General features: G+C 33.3%; 2 protein-coding genes across 6 annotated transcripts in view; one reads left to right on the top strand and one right to left on the bottom strand.

The window, feature by feature from the left end:
• Positions 1-18,260, bottom strand: part of LOC133190328 (uncharacterized) — a 292,684-nt gene that overhangs the window by 1,292 nt on the left and 273,132 nt on the right. The window contains exons 1-13 of one of the 2 annotated variants that reach the window (XM_061325888.1): positions 5,089-5,162; positions 4,681-4,817; positions 4,373-4,571; positions 4,033-4,198; positions 3,600-3,806; positions 3,043-3,310; positions 2,111-2,184; positions 1,841-1,960; positions 1,515-1,680; positions 1,230-1,387; positions 857-1,067; positions 498-702; positions 1-283 (exon numbers count right to left, since the gene is read on the bottom strand). In XM_061325888.1, coding sequence (XP_061181872.1) covers positions 1-283; positions 498-702; positions 857-1,067; positions 1,230-1,387; positions 1,515-1,680; positions 1,841-1,960; positions 2,111-2,184; positions 3,043-3,310; positions 3,600-3,806; positions 4,033-4,198; positions 4,373-4,571; positions 4,681-4,810 — 2,187 coding nt within the window. In that variant the 5' untranslated portion in view covers positions 4,811-4,817; positions 5,089-5,162. Of the gene's footprint in view, positions 284-497; positions 703-856; positions 1,068-1,229; positions 1,388-1,514; positions 1,681-1,840; positions 1,961-2,110; positions 2,185-3,042; positions 3,311-3,599; positions 3,807-4,032; positions 4,199-4,372; positions 4,572-4,680; positions 4,818-5,088; positions 5,163-18,260 lie in introns of those variants that run through there. The other variant, XM_061325889.1, reaches the window with a different exon arrangement.
• On the top strand, positions 8,037-16,994 carry LOC133190326 (heterogeneous nuclear ribonucleoprotein D-like-B). Of its 4 annotated transcripts, XM_061325883.1 has the most exons (10): positions 8,038-8,255; positions 11,543-11,583; positions 11,693-11,820; positions 11,928-12,089; positions 12,200-12,331; positions 14,641-14,725; positions 14,853-15,023; positions 15,716-15,742; positions 16,207-16,295; positions 16,793-16,994. In XM_061325883.1, exons 1-9 carry the CDS (start codon positions 8,086-8,088, stop codon positions 16,284-16,286), a joined length of 996 nt encoding a protein of 331 aa, XP_061181867.1. In that variant the 5' UTR covers positions 8,038-8,085; the 3' UTR covers positions 16,287-16,295; positions 16,793-16,994. The 4 variants fall into 4 exon arrangements, with proteins under 4 accessions (XP_061181868.1, XP_061181867.1, XP_061181869.1 ...); XM_061325884.1 differs by lacking the exon at positions 15,716-15,742 and having other exon boundaries at positions 8,037-8,255; XM_061325885.1 differs by lacking the exon at positions 16,207-16,295.

Here is an 18,260-nt window from a genome sequence, read left to right as displayed (position 1 = left end):
CTTGGTTTTGACCTTTGTAAGTACACCCTCGAGATCAGGGACGGGGTCCACTTCAGGCAGTTTGGTCTTGGCGTTGGTCAGGCGGACTTCTTCCAATCTCTTCTCATACATGAAGTCAGGAGGTGTGTAGGGCTGAAGTTCCTGCAGGAAGGCAATATAATTGAAGCCCATGTCATTGCAGAATTTTGCTTCCAAGGCTTTCATTTCTTCTTCATTGGCATGCAGTTGTAAGTAGGTCAAGCATTGACGGAACTGGGTCTTAGTCACATGACCATTATTGTGCCTGAAATCATCAACATACATATTCATATTTATTAAAATTGATCTTTTTCTTTAATTTATCAAATTTAAAAAAAAATATTATACTAAAAGATTTCTCTAAACATTGAAATTATGAAAGAGCTTTCAAAAACATCAGGTTAATATATGCAAGAATGCTAGTCAACACTAAAGTACATGTGCAAGCAAACTTAATTGAAATTATTACATATATTTACCTATCAAAATCCTGAAAGCAAGGTTTACACAGGATCCTTCTCTGGTTGACCTTCTGTTGGAGGCGGTTCATGGTTTCTGCCACCAGGTTAGCATGGTCTTGCCCAGCTCCTTCCCAATTGACTGTGCCAGGTTTGGGAACTCTGAACATCTCTGACTTGGGCACCTGATATGTAGGGGCTTTTTCCAGGCCTGGCTGTGTAAAAACTGAAGCAAAACAAAGTTTACATTATAAATGTTTTGAGCTAAAAATGTACACAAATTATTTAACATTTTCAATTTTACAATTCTCTGTAAATCAGTGTTGAAAATTCTTATTTGATTTTAACTGTTTACTAACACACAATTTATGTAAACCTACCTGTTTCTACATCATCTTGGAACTGCTTCCAGCAGACTTTGTCTGGAGACTTGGGATTTTCGTAATATTTAGCCAGCATCTGAAACTGTCCCTCAGTGAGGTCTTGAGAGCCGAGCTTACTCAGCCCCATGACAGCCAAGCCTCGCTTGAACTGCTGCTTACTAATGTAGCCACTTCTTAGAGGATCATAGTCTTGAAAGAATTCAATCACCTGCAAGTGAAATTCAAATGCAATTATTTAAAAAAAAAATTTCCAAAAATATATTTCGTTATGAAATGAAGATAATTATGACACATGTACAAAAGAAAAACCATTTTAAATAAAATATTTTTTTCATAGAGTTCCCTTATTTGAAGTATTCTAGAATCTTACTCTGAGACGGTTGGTAAGCACAATATGGCGGATTCTGGCCATCATCTCTTCAAATGACACACTGCTATCAGCAGCTGTTACTTCTTTCTCTACCACAGGAACATTAGTTCTTGTCTGGTCAATCATACTCACATCCTCCAAGGTGTGGCCAACAAATTCTGTCAAACAAAGGAGTAACATCAGGTACTTTTTAATATAGATACCTCTCATACATGTAGGAATTCATGCATCAAGGTAATAAGTATCTGATTTTGAAATGTATGTATAATGAATAGGTATACCTACCTTTATCTACTGTCTGAACAAAGGCTGGGTAGTTGACATCACCGCTAGCAGGGTCCTGGAATTTTCTCAGCAGAAGTTTAAGTTCCTCTGGGTTGACATTTAGGCTCAGGTAGTGAAGAACTCGGGAAAACTGTGTTGGGGTAACCACTCTAGTGTAGGCCACACCCTGAAAAAGTTAATTGTTTTGCTTCAAATAAATATGAATGCAAGAAAAACACAGTGGACATTAAAAAATGGCAGCAAAGGATGGTAAAGGTGTAAAGAACTTTAAGTTTATCTTTAAGTAAAATTGACACATGCCTTTACATGATAGCTAAGTGACTTACCCTGTCATGATCTTTGAAGTAGGGGTATATCATTAACCGCCTCCTCTGGACTTGCTCTCTAATTTTTTGCAGAACTTCTTCACATTGTCTCTCCTCTTCATCAGTTAATGCTTTTAATGTCTAAAAAAATATGTTCCAGTTAAAGAAGAAAAACTTTATCATAGTCTGAGATTTTCAAACATTAAATCAAACTAAATTTGAGGTGATTTCCACTTTATTGAGAGAATTTTAAGCTTGATAAAACTTGAATATTGGTAAAAAGAGACTAACCCTAGACAATGCACCCCGCTGAGGACGAACAACATTTTGTAAAGGTTTCTTCTCCAGATCTGGGATGTTGAAAGCTATCAAAATACAATTAAGTATGTTAGAATTTAAATTGGATATGATTTATTCAAGTTACATGTATAACTAAATAAAACAAGTGTCATCGGTTGTCAGTTTTGAAGCATCACCTCAGATGACCTTGACCTTTGAAAAATAGTTTTGTATATTTCATTCTCATGATGGGATGCAGTTGAACTTGAGTTAAAAAGTATACTGTATGTATGAAAATTGTGCAACAATAAACCCCACCCATTTTTCATCCTCACAATGTTAAGGGTCCTAAATCCACTCATGGCTATGGGACCATGGCAAATTTATTGATTGATTTTATGGGCTTTCTATTACAAATAATCTGCAACACATGCATTGATGTGTCAATTGCTTACCGGTACTTTCTGTTTACATTTTATGTGAACTCATGAAAGCCCCAGTTTGATTATTGCTTCCCAAAGAGAGTAACTGACCAAAAGAAAACAAATAAAGTTTTCAGGGGTCCCACAGCTACAAGTGGACTCCGGACCCTTGACATATTGTGAGAATGCCCATATTTCTATCACATCTTTTGACCTCAAAAAAACATCAAAAAGAAAGCTTTCAAGTTTGACATGTACATCATAACTATTGCTATGATCAGTAAAGTAACAGTTATGCAAGAAGTTTAAAGGAAATTACTCTCAACTTTAGTTAAATGAAGTTTTAAACATTATTTAAAAAAAAAAGCAAAACAAAAAGCCAGCCAGTACACTTCCATCACATGCCCCTAATTCAGTGCTTTATTTTCTCAAAAACCAAATAATCAATTCTAAAATTCTGATTATCAAATTTTTCATTCTGCAAATTAACTCATGTATCTAAAAATTATTAAAAAAACTCACCATTTTCCATCATATCACAGAACTCTCTGTATTGGACCCTGTCTTCAGCAACCCTGTAATATTCTACAACTTTCTGGATTTCTGCTCGGGACAGCTGGGCCTCCTTCCCCACTGCCAGGGCCAGGCCACACTTGAATTGACTCTCTGTTACAATTCCACTCCTCAACTTATCATGGTCCCGAAAGAATTCTGTTGTTCTGATTCCATTTTTAAACACAGCTACCCTGATTTTCTCAAAAATCTCGTTCAATGCTGGGTCTCCAGTTTGCTAAAAGTTATAATGGTTCACTTTATAGTTATGAAATCATCTTTGGTGAAATGCACTTTGGAAAGTGCATGAAGAAATAGATATGTCAAATATTTGATCAATAGAATTTATATTTATTTGATACTTATTCATTCTCTCTTTCGTAGAATTAAAGCTTTGTGTACTTTTAGCTCATAAAAATTGCAAACATGTCTGACATAAGAACCATCAATTGAAGTATCAACAATTTAAACATGGACATCATGAAATTAAAAAATAACAGTCTTTAAAAAAATCCATTTCAACTTACAATGATGGGAACATGGTCCATTTGTTTCTGGGATCTCACTGGTGGTAATTCTTTCTGGGCAGCAATTTGTTGTTGTATGGCCACCAGATCATGGTGGAGATTTAAATAGTTTAGCAGACCTGGTTTCTCTGGATCTTTATATTTTTGAACCAGCAGTGCCATCTCACTGTCATTTACATCGGGTGGGCCTGGGAATTGCCTATGGAACTGTATTTAAGAAAAAAATGGCTTATGCTGTATGCACTGATTACGGAAAAACACTCTGTGTATAATCTACATTATTTTAAGATTTTGTCTTTTAATACCCGGTATATTTACATGTAGCATAGTCAAGCATTAAAAATAAAATGGTTTTTCTGCTGTAGTTTTTTATGTTTGTTTGTTTGTTGTTGTTTTTTTTTTGGTGTGTGTGTGTTTTGGCAAGTATCTTTACCTGGCTTTCAGTTACAACCCCCATGTGATGTCTGTCAAAATCCTCATAGCATGTCCTAAGATTGATTCCATGATACTGATAGAACTTTTGCATTCTCTCCAGGAGCATTAACAATTTTTGTTCTTCACTAGCGCTCAGTGGTCTGACGGATCTTATTGTTCCAAGACTGCAAAATAAAACATGAATCAATCTATAAGAATATTCACTAACATCATAAAATACACGGAAATATGCAGCAGCTTAAACAATTGAAGTTTACGCTTTTTTCTCCTTCTTGTTGTTGAAATCACCTAACACATTTTTAATTATAAATATATTCAAATTCTACACAAAAACTTACAACTCTGGGACTTCAACTGTTTGTTCTTTGGGGTCCCTTTTCAGGTTTTTGGGGTTGAAATTTAAATCAATTTCATTACAGAATTGCATGTAATTAAGCAAGCCATCATTTCTCATGTATCTTTGTTTAAGAGCTTCAGCATCTTTTGAGTCAATCTGCAAACCCAAAGCACTGCACAGGCACCTGAAGAACTGGTTCTCTGGAAATTAAAAGTATACATAATTGAAATATAGACTTTGGCATTTATAACAAATAATAGGTGTAATGAAATCCTTTAATTATATAAAAAATAATTAAATCCATCTTACCTGTGACTCCACCTCCTTTAAGCTTGTCAAAATCTTGAAAATAGTCTTTGATCCTGATGCGTTTGGTTTGTGCAAGAGTCCTGATTTTACTTTCAATGCCTTGGGCCTGTGATGCCACTGCGGCAGCCATGTTTTCCCTGAAATTTCATTGTCAATAATGAGTATACTTTAGCCTCCTAAGAAATTTAACCTATGTTCCTTCTTCACGAAAATACTGAGTCCCATTTGTATACTTTTTAAAGCATAAATACTGATAAACATGGCCAAAGTATCGAAAATGATATTTATTAACCGTACATAAATGTTAAAAGAGATATGTTTATCCCTTGCACTGTATTATAATAAACAATTAAGCTAATATTACATTTTTTCTTCAGGAAAATATATATACAAAGTCTCGTTACATACCGTATGCGCCAAACACAATTGTGCTCTGTGTTGCTTAGGAACTTTAAACTTCCGTTTAAGAAATTTGGACACCGAGCCCGGTGGAATATATTATACCAAATTCAATCGGGTCTTTTCGGCAAAGCTCGGAATAACACTTGTCGGAGAGGCCCGATAATATCCCAGTATGAAAAAGATTTTTAAAAAAATCTATGTTTGAATCATTTCTATGATTACCACCATATACACAAGATTTTATGACAGTGCAAAGTTAAATTTTCATTTCCACATTGTCTTACAGGACTTCCTATATTTATTCTATTGAATTTTTATAATTTTAATCTTACTCTTAACTGTAACGAAGAATTATGATATCTAATTGATTGAATATTTCTTTTGGTAAATTGGGGACGGGTATATGTTTCATAATTTAGAGGATAACCATATTTTTAAACAAATGTTTCTCCATGAATCAAATTCAACTCATTTACGTGAAAGTATAATATTGAGAAATGGAGCTCTTTAACTACAATCACCTATGTATGCCTGGAAAATGAAACGATTCAAAATCTTGGGTATTTGAGTTTGACAATCATGACAAGAAATCCTTTCCGGTCTACCTTTGGGATGAACTAATAAAAATAATAACTAAAAAAAAAGCAGTTGACGCTTGTCACTGATAATCCCCATTTCGAGGTGTGGCTCTTAAGTTTTTCAACTTTCTTCGTTTAAGTCTAAAACTTCTAAACGAATCGTAGATTCTTTTGAGCACTTGTGATGGAACTCTACTTTTGACAATAAAAGTTGGCCAAGATCAAAGGTCAATGTAAACGTAGAACTGCTCAATTCTCATGACAATAATGTGAGTGTGTAACCTTGACCTTTGACCTTCCGTTCATAAGGAACCTTCAATTCAGCTTTGATAATAAATCCCCGTGTGGTTAGTTGTTATATATACATGTACATGTATCTAAAAGCATATCTTACTTACTTTCCACCTAACCGCCTACCCCTTCCACCCCGCCTTTGTTATCAGCGCAATAGCGACGAAGAATATTGCTTTAAACCAGATATTAGATGGACACAAAATTTAAGGGTACTCTCCTTAAGACTCATAGAAACTTTCTGGGAAGTTTGATTGTCATTGTTCCATATGTACCAAGAAATTATGCTTTTACGACAAGAATTAACAAACAACTTCGATAGCGGTTAAACTTTCTGAACAGATGAGCGAAATAAAGACAACAAATTAACCTTTCACCAGGAATTTCTTCACATATGTCATTAAGTCATTCATTTTCCTTAAAATGGCCCATTATTTTGCTTCAAGCACTCTTCTTCTATTCTGAAATTAGAATTTATTTTGCTTTTATTTCGAATTTATCTCAAAAAATGGTGATATTAAATAGCAGTGCATGTTTTCATTGTCTTGTTTTTCTTTTTAACGCTTACAGATTTTTTTTTTTTACAATCTTGCCTGTTCTTTCCGCAGTCTTTTCCGATACATGCCAAGAAATCCCGTCCATTTTTCCACAGCGATGGAGTCAATAAAAGTGTAATTGATGCAAATCACCCATATTCCCCTAACGCTGGCGAGACAATTAACGGCAGCAGATTTGAGGGGGTGGATCCTAAGTTTTCCGTTTTCTTAGTCAAAGAAAAATAAACTTCTACCCCAGGAAGTAGCCTCCTATGCCCTGAAAAAAATAGTTCCTGTCAAAAACCTTTATTTATTTACAAAATATGTAAAATGCACTAGACACAGGTACCAAAATTGTAAAAATAGACTGGAAGGAAATAAAAAAAAATTCACAAAAGGAAAAAATAATAATTTTATAGGTATGGAACTACAATTGAACAAGTTCATTTTCATTGGTCAATTACCGGTATGATACCTTGATAAGACTTCCACAACAACCAAGTTCATCGTGCCCGATCTTAATTTATAATAGGAAAAAAAATATTTTGATATATAAACACTGAAAAATTTGAAAGGCGTTTAATTTTTACTGAACAATTAATTAGTTCACTACAATATATTTCACTTTCTTTTTCTTCTTTTTTTTTACTTTTTTAACCGCATATGATTTGCATGGAAAATCGCACCCCCCCCCCCTTCAAAAAAAAAAAAAAAAAAAAAAAAAAAAAAAAAAAAAAAAAACAAGAAAAAAGGTGCAAAGGGTTCTAAATAATAAGTATTCTAGCTTTAATTTCAAACCAGTAAAACTTAAGATCCTTCCCTCAAAACTGCTGACATTAATTGCCTCGCACACATCTCCCTGGGGAAAAATCACCGATTAACGCTAATTCCGCTTTTATTGAGTTCGCTCTAAAACTAGAATGCGTACCTTTTCTTGGCATGCGCTAGAATCCACCCCGGCCTTGCGTTTTCCATATTAGTACTATATATATTCAGTCTCGCCTCTACATTTGCACTCAGTTAATTATCTTAACTTTTTCAGAACATTAAGCAAGTCAAGTAAGAATTATAAAATCAATATTTTTCCTAAAACTATTTTCCTCTCCAGAAATATGTCTGTCTCCATCAGCCCTACATGCTTTGTAAAATTAAGGAACTTAGTCTCGAATCTTACTATATATATATATATATATATATATATATATATATATATATATATATTATATACATACATACATGTATATATAGGTGCCGGTCTATATAGAAATAATATAGAAATAAAATGGCTTTTATCAGTTTATAGCACTATTACATTTTTAACATTTTAAAGATGTATTTTGAAAGCATAAAAACATACAGAAATATTATTGAAATGCAGATTCATACCCAGTAATTTTTTTTTTCAAGGTCACTCCTTATTTCTTGATTCATGTTTCTCAGTAAGGACGAATCTCTCAGTTATCCCGCTATGCTAAGGTATTGACCACCCATAGATGTCGCTGTCCAAAGAACGAACCAATACAAAATAGAAATTTAAAACACGTGACTAAGACCGAAAGCGTGCGGCCATTTTGCTGATTTCGGGAGGACTGCACACAATGGCGGAAAATCAAGACTACACATATGATCAACAGGCAAATGGTGAGGGGGGTTTTGAACAGTTTGAGCAACAACAGCAACAGAATGCAGAACCCATGGAAGGACAAGAAACAAACTATAATGCTGGAGGTGGTGGAGAAGGGGGTAAACTGGAGGACGACGATGAACGGTGAGAACCGCGTGCTTTTTATCTTGGAGTGATGTTTTGTTTCAGAGCATTGCATCGCAGAGAAGTTGCTTTACCAGTTAAATTTTATAAAAGTATATTCAAATTTAGTTTTGCTTACGATAATTTTGAAAAATATCTCGCATCAAACGTATTTATTTAAAATTTGAGACCAACACGACGCGGTTTGTATTTGGCGTACACTGCGCATGCGTGGAATTGTTACTCCATTGTTTGAGATTTCACAACTCTGAATCCTAATTAGTTAGTGAACGATTCCTTTGATTGGAATATGGGAATGCACTATTATATTGTGATTAATGTAGTATCATGAAATAAAACATTTTGCTTTATTCTTCCGTAGAAAATGTACCATGGTTATCTCTCTGTGGTCAGGTCCAGCACAATCTCATGATTTAAAAGCTATATCGCTTTATTTAATAAGCTATTTAGAATAGCTTGATAAAATTATTTATATGCAGTTTTTCACAAAAATGTTTTTTGTAAGAAGTCAAAAAGTCGCAAATATTTAACGATCCTTATATATACTATGGACTATCAAAAAAGCAACACTTATCAAAAATAGTTCTAATACTGCAGCTTTTGAATACTTTTATGCAAAAGACTGAAAAGAGGTATTTCTATCCACCACCTTGAGTGTGTTAAGGCATGGATAAGTATGATTGCTTTACATTGTGCTGAATTATTACCAATCAATTATCTTGTTGACCAGAATTGACTTCCTTTATAATTTCATTCAAGAAATCAATCGCTGTATATAGCCCCAAAACTTTAAGAACTTTGATTACAAACTCTCTCAAGGAGATGCAATTTGTACACGCTGAAAAAACAACACATTTAAGAAAAAAAGTTTGATAAAATAGCTAAATCTACCTATTCTGAATAGCTTAATAAAGTTATATATCTAATTCAAGTTATATAGCTTTATCAAGAGATTGTGCCGGACTTGGTGGTAGCATATTATAAATTTGCTTACAACCCAAGTAAACACGGTGCATTGATTTACCCAAAAGGAAACCAAAACAGGGGTCTAGAATTGCGCTTTCCCGTTGCCCGGGGCAAGTGAAATTCATCTCTGGAAAGATAGTTTTCATGATAAACTTACCCAAACGAGAAAGTAATAAATTTCAGGCTGAGCCAGCAAAACTTTTCGAGTTTATTAAAAGAAATCGATAACAATAAACATCCAATTACATTGTATTAGAATCTGCACAAGTCTGCTACATTTCGTTTATTTAATCTCCAATACTTATCATAGGAAGTCCAATTACTTGTATAATATTGGAACCAATCCGGAAAGATCTCAAAATTACGGAATGGCTTTTAAAACAGAAATGATGTTTTGAAAACAATGTTTTGTCAAAATGTGATTAAATCAATAGATATTTTAACAAAATAATAAACAAGTACATAATAATTGCTTTTAGATGGTGTATACATTAAAACCACACAATAAAAAAAATAACAAAATAGAGTTGTTTATATTTTTCTAGATTTTTGTTTTCGAGTTCTGTTTTAGGTTGATTAATGATATGTTTTCAAATAAATAAGGCCAAATAAAAAAATATGTGTGGTTCTGGTTACACCTCCAAACAAATTAGGGTAGGTAGGTAGTTTTTTTTTTTTAACGTCAAAAATATCATTGAATGTTCTTGAATTAACTATTGGTGATAATTGGTGAGATAATACTATTGCTTTCTTTCAAGTGGTGACATTTGTAACTGACAAACACTTGTACTGTGTGTTGAAACGATGTTGTCAAAGAAGCCACCATTGCTGAAACTAAAACAAATACCGGAGCCAATGAGGGAAATCCAGGGAAATTCCAGAAATTTGAAAATTGCCAAAAAAAAAAAGTTTAGGGTCGGGGATATAAAATAGGGACAGTCGGGTAACCGGAACAACACATATTTTTTTATTTGGCCTAAATGATTTTCTGATATGTTTTCAAAAAAAAAAATCAGTAAAACTAGATGATTTTCTCTATCTTTTGGGGGCAAGTGAATTTTGAATCTGGGCAAGTGGATTCCCAGTCATTACTCGCCCGTGGGCAAGTGAATTTAAAAAAAAATTCTAGACCCCTGCAAAAGGCCTTAAAATGAAGGGGACAACCAGGTTTTAAATGAACATTTTCATACTTAGAATAATTGAAAGTTCCAAAGAACTGTGATAAAAAGACACTTTCTGGGCTGGGTCCCTCGGTCTTGGCTCAGAATTGGGAATGTTAGTATTAATGAGGCTGAATTTAGAATTTAAAAAAAAAGCACATAGTCATAGGAGAAGCAATGTCAAAAACATCATTTTTGTCTTTGTATTACTTTACAAACTATAGTAAATAAAGACTATATATGGTATGAGTTATCTAATAAATTATATTAGTAACAATAGTGGAACGTGTTATCTAATCTTGAAGGAATCCAACATGACTGATCATCAAATCTTGCTCAAACTCTATTGAGAAACATGCAAGAAACAAAACTGAATTCCATCACACATAAAGTTTTTGTTTTGGAAAGTTTAACCATATTTTTTAGGGGGAAAAAACGGGCAAATTTCTAATTGGGATAATCACATCTTCCAAAGTAATGGATTACAATCGATTACAAGACAAAAATGAGTGTAATCGATTAATAATCAATTACACAAAATTTCTATAAGTAATTGATTATTAATCGATTACATTTTTCAGTAATCGTGCGCATCCCTGTTAGGATTGGTGCCAAATTTCTCCCCCAAATCAGGCTCAAAAAATCTCTGAATCCACACCGAAAGAGACTAGTTATAACAGCAGCTCTTTGGACTGTGATTTGCCACGTTCAGCTGTTGCTTGTTGATTGGGTTTATTTTTTGTTTTTTTTTTTATTTTTTATTTTTGCAAATAGGAATAGTCTTACAGGAACATTTATTGCTTAGTGATAACTTTTTTTTACAATAGACAAATAATAAAGTTTGTGTTAAAAATTTTACACAACTTTTATTATTTTATTTTATTTAACGTAAAATATTTATTTGAAATACTAAAATAAGGGTTTATATTTATTTTATCCATATGACCAGTAAGTATAGTTTATATTGAACCAATTATTTACTAGAGTAAGACTGGGTTAGTGTCGAACCCCGCTCAGAGTAAAGTTTTAGTGGCTTGTCTCAAAATGTTGGTCACAATCAAATTACAGAATCTAATGACTTGAGTTCGAGTGGCATGCTTAGATTAAATATGTACTTTTGCTGATCAGTTTACATAACTTTCATTATTTTGACATTTTCAGAAAAATATTTGTTGGAAATCTCAGTTGGGAAACCTCACAAAGTAAGTTACTATTTAGATAAATGTGATGCATTTTAATTGTTTGAGTATTTTAATATGTATGTATTGTATAATGTAACATGCAATAAACTTTTTCCTTATAAATTTGCAGAAGACTTAAAAGACTATTTTAGCAAGTTTGGAGAAGTGGAAAATTGTGTCTTAAAACAGGACTTGGAAACTCGACGATCAAGAGGATTTGGATTTGTTGTGTTCAAAGATGTGGCCACAGTTGATAAAGTAAGAAATGCTGACATGATTAACAGTTTATAATCATATTTTAAACAGATGTCAAAAATTTTTACTTGAGTAGTGCATGCATTATACTGTTATTCAATTTAAAATAGGTTTTAGAAGAAAAGACACATTCCCTAGGAGGTAGGAATATAGATCCCAAACGAGCAAATCCACGCAAGAAAGAAGAAGTTATTAAAAAGATCTTTGTTGGAAAGGTTGATCCTAGTTTAACAGAAGCAGAAATTAAAGAATACTTCGAAACCTTTGGAGAGGTGAGTTTGCACTGTTGTACCTCGGTAATTCTGTTATAATCCATGTGAATTTCATGAAAATTGGTATTTAGCAGGAAAGGTTGGATACTAATTATTTTTACTCATTTTAGGTAAAGAAGATTGATTTGCCATATGACAAAGCAAAGGAGCAGAGGAGAGCTTTCTGCTTTGTGGAATTTAAAGAGGAAGATGCTGTAAAGAAAATAACAGACCAGAGTGTGCACAAAATTAAAGAGCAAGAGGTAAGGGGTTTTATGTTACTCTGTCTACACTGCTTGCCCCAGAGGGCTAATTTGATCAAAATTTGTCTGTTGGAACAGGAAATGATCTTGTTTAACCTGTGACATATCTTCTGCTTGTGTTACTTTTCTTTCCCTTTGCCTAAGAACTTAAGTTAGTGCCATGACAACTTAAAAATGGATAAATTTTAATCATGGCAAAATGGGGCTAAGAATCCCTATAAACAAGGGGGGATCCTAGTATTAGTAGTACAGTACAATTCGTTTATTATCATAGTTTATTTGTCAGGCCAAAACTTTATAATAAGCGACTTTTATAATAACCATAGTCGGCTGAAATTCATGTCGGACGGCTGACGATACGACGTTTGTGTAAATTATTGGATGTATTATACATCTTACGTTACATATAATTTCGATTTTTTAGGTTTATTTGAAATACAAGTCAACTGACATATCATTTATTTACTTACTGTTTCAACTTTTTATTATAAATAAATTCACTTAAATAAAGCTTAATACGCTTCAAACTTAATCTTCTAGATCCCTTGGCATCCATCTTGTTTATTTTGATCTACTTTCATTTTCAATTTATGGTCAATTCAAATTACCAATGTTTCGTTTCGTTTTTTTTTTTTGGTCACATATTAAATAAATTAACAAAGCATGCATTCAAATTGTTTCTTTTATTCATCCAAAGTAGACATAAAAAAATTACCTATTTACACTTAATGTCGCCGTATAATTAAAATTAATTGATACACTGATGAGCATATGCATTCAAAGCTACTTGGACAGACTGGTGAAAGAGTTAATTTCACTTAATTATTCCTTAATTAATCGGGTAGTTTTGTAAACGTAATTAACTATGAACATTGATCAAGACACCAAGCGTAAGAAAGCTTGGGTTAATATTGACACTAAATTTAGTTTCAACACATTTGGTAAAACGTATTTATTACGAACGTACAATTCAGGATTAACATAGGAAGAAATTAAGTTATGAAAAAAAAGAGTTCGTGTTATCCTGTCATGTACTTCATGAAATAAACAGACTCCCTGTCAATCGCTCAGGTAAGTGCACTGAAGTGTGACTAATCTCCCCAGTCTTTCACTATCGGCAAATTTCAAAGTGAAAATCAAGCCATTGTGTATAGACAAGCGACAGTGCATGAACCACAGGTGTAGATAGGTGTTATCTTTTGTTTTGTTGATTGCCCCAAGAGTGAAAAGGTGTGGAAAAAATATTACAGACGGAAATTTTCTATTATAGTAAGCGAAGTGTATACTTTTACCTATGATAATAACAGACGAAATTTATAATGAATTATTAAGAAATGGTTTTGTGTTTCAGATATCTATGATAAAAAAAGAAGTATGATATAAAACCGGTATGATAAAAAAACGAATTGTACTGTATTGTAGCTTGCATGTATTTCGGTCAGTTGTGATTAGAATTGATACATTTTGGCAAAACATGAATTTTATTCAACTCCAATTTATATTAACTACGATTTGAAAATTGACTACCTACTTGGCCTAATTAAATTTTACCCAGCACTTGGATAAGTTGTCAATTTCTAACCCGTCAAACCGATGACCTGGCAAGGGTTCATTGTCAAAATTGGAAGAGAAGAAAAATTTGATGGCTTGTAGAACTGTCTGCATGAGAGATATTGGAAGAAAAAGATGGCAATTGGGCACTCCTGAGCAAAAATTATCAGTGCAGGTATTGTACATGAGCGAATGAAGCAAGCGTTTTCTTCAAACTTTCTCTTTCAGGGAAAAAATTAAAACATTTTGATTTATCTGTTTATATCAAACACATCATGACTAAGGATAAATCAGTAAGGTGAAAGACTATCAAGTGTAAAGAATTAATGGGTAAGAAATAAAGTGGTTCAAATAGAGGGGCTGTAAAGGATCAGAGATTGTTATGATCATGAATTAACAGTGAACCTCCTTTTGTTCCACTTCCAGCTAGATCATGCAGGTTATGGAGAAAAGGAGCCATAGATACAGTTGAGGTCTGAGGTATTCACAGCCACACATCTGACAAGCGTGATTGTATAAGACAATATAATCATTTAGTGTTAACTAAGCCCTCATTTTGTTTGAAAGGTTTATTTTTATCATAACCCCTTTTTGCATTTTTCACAGGTTAATGTAACTGGATCCTCATAAGAATCCCGGTTCAAGTTGCAAGACTATCCATCACATTAAATGTTTTTAATGTAATGGTTAACTGTTCTGGTCCAGCTAGATGAATAGTTTCGGATATGATATTAACTTATTTCTTGTTTGCTTCACAGGTTGATGTGAAAAAGGCTTTACCTAACTCACAAAACAAAAGAGGCCGTGGGGGCTGGGGATACGGTTATGGTGGAGGAAGAGGGGGTAAGACAGAACATTTTCACAGCATATCTTACATTTAAGACAGAAAAACACCTTTTTTAAGTAACCATGAATGTTTCACTGAAGTCTTGGAGGTCTTTCATACTTACCATTGAATGCATTATTTCAGGATGGCAAGGATACAATCAGGGATACGGTTATGGAGGATATGGTGGCTATGGATATGGCCAGGGAGGTTATGGATATGGAGGATATGATTATTATGGCGGTGGCCCCAACTATGGAAACTGGGGAGGCTATGATCAGAGCTACTACAACTATGGAGGATATGGCGGTGACGGTAGGACTTAATTTCTGTTACCACTATGAAGATCTGCATCACATTGAAAACACGTTTTATGTTAAAAGATTATGCAGAAACAATTTAGCTACTTTGAAGTACAGAATAAATTATGACAGATTTGAATTAAGGGGAAGATTTCAAACAAACATGGCATTGTGTTCCTTTGTGCTGCAGATCTTTTTGTTTTGTTTGTGTTAATTTTTTTGGATATTAACAGTATTTTTTAATAAAAGATAAATTAACTTCATTATTAAAATCTTACAGTTTAGAACATTTTTAAAATTAGATACATTTTTAAAAAGTTACGGAAGTAAATACATGTATTTGTTTAAAGGTAAAGAGAAGAATTCATTGAAGATATATTTTCTTCATAAGTTGCAATTCTTTTTGCATGCTTTAAGAATTTTTTGAAAGAGACCTTACATTTTTGTAATGCATATAAAAATTAATGGGAAGATACATGAACTTCAGCATGTTTATTTGTTGTTTTCAATTGTAGCCTCTTCCAGACTGTTGTAGCATTTGTGTCATACTGTGTGTGTAGATAATTAAAAAAAAAAAATTAATTAAGCCCATGATTCCACAAAACCATCTTTTCATCATTAGGAAAGTGTGGTTAGGAAGAGGCTACATTAATTCCACGTCTGTAGTTTGAATGTGCAATAAGACTGGTGTTTGTAATTTTCTAGGTTATGACTACTACGGATACGATCAAGGTGAGTAGGATGTGCTACAATGGTTTGGAAGTTCATGTGTATAACCTCTTATATCATTGTTGATTGATTACTAACTCTTTCAGCACTAACATGTTTATTGTTTGATTTCAAAATTTCAGAGGGTTGTTCAGAGGGGATGTTCCTTTTGTTGCTTTTCAAGGGGGATATTTGCAGGAAGAAGTCTTTGGACCAAAAAGCATGAAAATTGTGTTGGTCTCCCATCCCTTTTTTTAATCCAAGCATTCTGAGAAAAACTTGGAGGCCCTTCAGTTAATCATAGAAGGAGTGCACTGAAGATGAAAAGCAAATCTTATAACCAACCCTCTGAAAATTTTGGTGTGCAAAAATTGTAGATAGAAATGTTTTTGATAAAACACCCATTCTAAATTCTTTTAAAATAAATGTGAGAAAAAAATTGTCCATATTTCAAGTGAACTTAATTTTGGCATTTTGCACTCTTCTAGGTCAACAGCAGAGTACTTATGGTAAATCTCAGAAGGGCGGCCGTGGTGGTGGTGGTGGATACCATCCATACAACCGATAAACATCACAGGTGATAAAATCAGGGGGAGACCAACAGAATTTCATAGCTTGTTCTCATGTCTTTGCATGATTATTTTTCCTTAATAACTTTGTCTTATTCATTTAGTTGTTATACAGGTACCCAATCTAACCACTCTCTAACTTACAGTGAATTTTTTTGGATCCTTTGTAGGCTCATACTGAAACTTTTTTGCAGAATACGGATGCTAGAATTTGTTCTCTCTTTTTTTAACTTGTAATTGAATTAATCTATAATGCAAGATTTTTCATTTATTTTGATTGCAATCTTATAAAAATTAGATGTTCCGAATCCTGTTTTGAATGATTAAATACTTAATAAACTTAATGAAGTTGTAAGGTAAAAATAGTTGAAATATGTTTAATTTATTATTTGAGCAAGTTGAAAGAATTTTATTAAAGTTAAATGATGCAAAAAAAAAAATTATAATAATGATGCTAATAATAATTTTTTTCAGTAGACATAATATTCCGTTTTCTCTTTTGTAGATCAATCTCATTAAAGAACAGACATCTGTGTTGTTTTGTGCTCTTAATGACAGGGAGTTCATTTGGAGGGAGAAAGCAGTCCTTTCATCACTCATTCTATTCTCATCATTTTCATTTCCATTTCACATGTGAGGAACATTGCTTAGTTGAATTTTATGTGCAGTCATCAACTTGTAATAAAACTGATTTTTTACAAATTAAATGTTGTTGGTTTTGCTTTGAGATTATGGGTTTTAGTTATTGGGTGGCATAAAGTTTGGGGCATAGACTAAGAAAAAAAGTGAAGTTGAATTTTGCATCTTGCATAATAGAAGTGCAGTTTTCACAGATGCACTGAGAATGTAGGTTATAGTGTACCTCAGGAGAGCCATCTGGTTGTAATTTTTTTTTCTGTCCTGTGTTATTCTAAGGAGGAGGATGTCGATTACCTCGTGATTTGGCAAGAAATTTAGCATATGAAGACAATTTGAGGAAATATTTCTTTTCTCTGTGATATCTCTTTGAAAGTTTGGTGAGTCGATTTCTTGATAATTCAATCGACATGTAAATTTCGCCAAGCGAAAGGTCGGGAGCTAAGAAGGCCTAATATGCATATATTTCATTTATATGTCCAGGAGCCTTTATGCAAAGGAGATGGGCGAACATAGCGTGCAGAAAGCCTATAGCTTCAGATATATATAAATCATGTTCAGTTTGTGAATTTTTGACAATTATTATTGAAATTCATGAAATTATGATAAAACTTCTCTGAGGACAATTTTCTCGGCAAAATATATTTTATTAAAAAAAAATATTAATGTGGGGTTCGAACCCTAGCAATAAACCCCCCCCCCCCCCCGAGTATCATATTCTTTCGAGACTAGCACGCTCACCACTAGACTACACAAGTCCTGATGAAGAGTGGCATTTAAATCATGTTTCTGATACGACCTTTGACTTAATGGACTTCAAGTATTTCTCGAAAAGATATGAATGTTATGTCATAAAAGTATATTTTTAAGGTATAGTGGGTCATTGCTCCATATTTTTGGTAACCAAAAAATGTATATTTTTATGCAAACTTTGAGGATTAACTTTCAAAAAGGTGGAGCGAAGACCCACTCATATCGAAAAATAGTGTTGTAGTATGAGAAAATGACTCTTTTTGCTCGCTTTGGTGTGTGTCTAATATTTCACAGGCAAATAATTTCACTCTGAGGGATTTTTGCAAATTGTAGAGATTTTACATAAAGTATATTTTAATGTTAGACGAAATATCAAGGAAAATTTTGATATAATTGAAATTTAATTTTTCATCTTCATGTTTGTCACACTATAGGCTTATCGCTCGTCATGTTCACCCATCTCCTTATAGTAGATCTACAGTGAATATCTTTACTGTGCAGTGATCTACATGTACATAAGCTTGTTGATGGAACATGGTATGGCAAGTACGTCCTGTCTTTAGCATGTGTGTGGCCTCATAACC

Source organism: Saccostrea echinata, unplaced genomic scaffold (assembly GCF_033153115.1).
Source record: "Saccostrea echinata isolate AGI-Se365-2 ecotype Australia unplaced genomic scaffold, CSIRO_AGI_Sech_v1 ptg000022l, whole genome shotgun sequence".
Lineage (NCBI taxonomy): Eukaryota > Metazoa > Mollusca > Bivalvia > Ostreida > Ostreidae > Saccostrea > Saccostrea echinata.
The sequence above is the reverse complement of the archived record's forward strand: the minus strand, read 5'-3'. Positions and strand labels throughout refer to the sequence as shown.

Coding starts and splice junctions, on each gene's coding strand:
- LOC133190326 (XM_061325883.1), top strand. CDS start 8,086: ATGGCGGAAAATCAAGACTACACATATGATCAACAGGCAAATGGTGAG. Junction 12,090..12,199: donor ACTTCGAAACCTTTGGAGAG/GTGAGTTTGCAC, acceptor TACTCATTTTAG/GTAAAGAAGATTGATTTGCC. Junction 15,743..16,206: donor CTACTACGGATACGATCAAG/GTGAGTAGGATG, acceptor GCACTCTTCTAG/GTCAACAGCAGAGTACTTAT.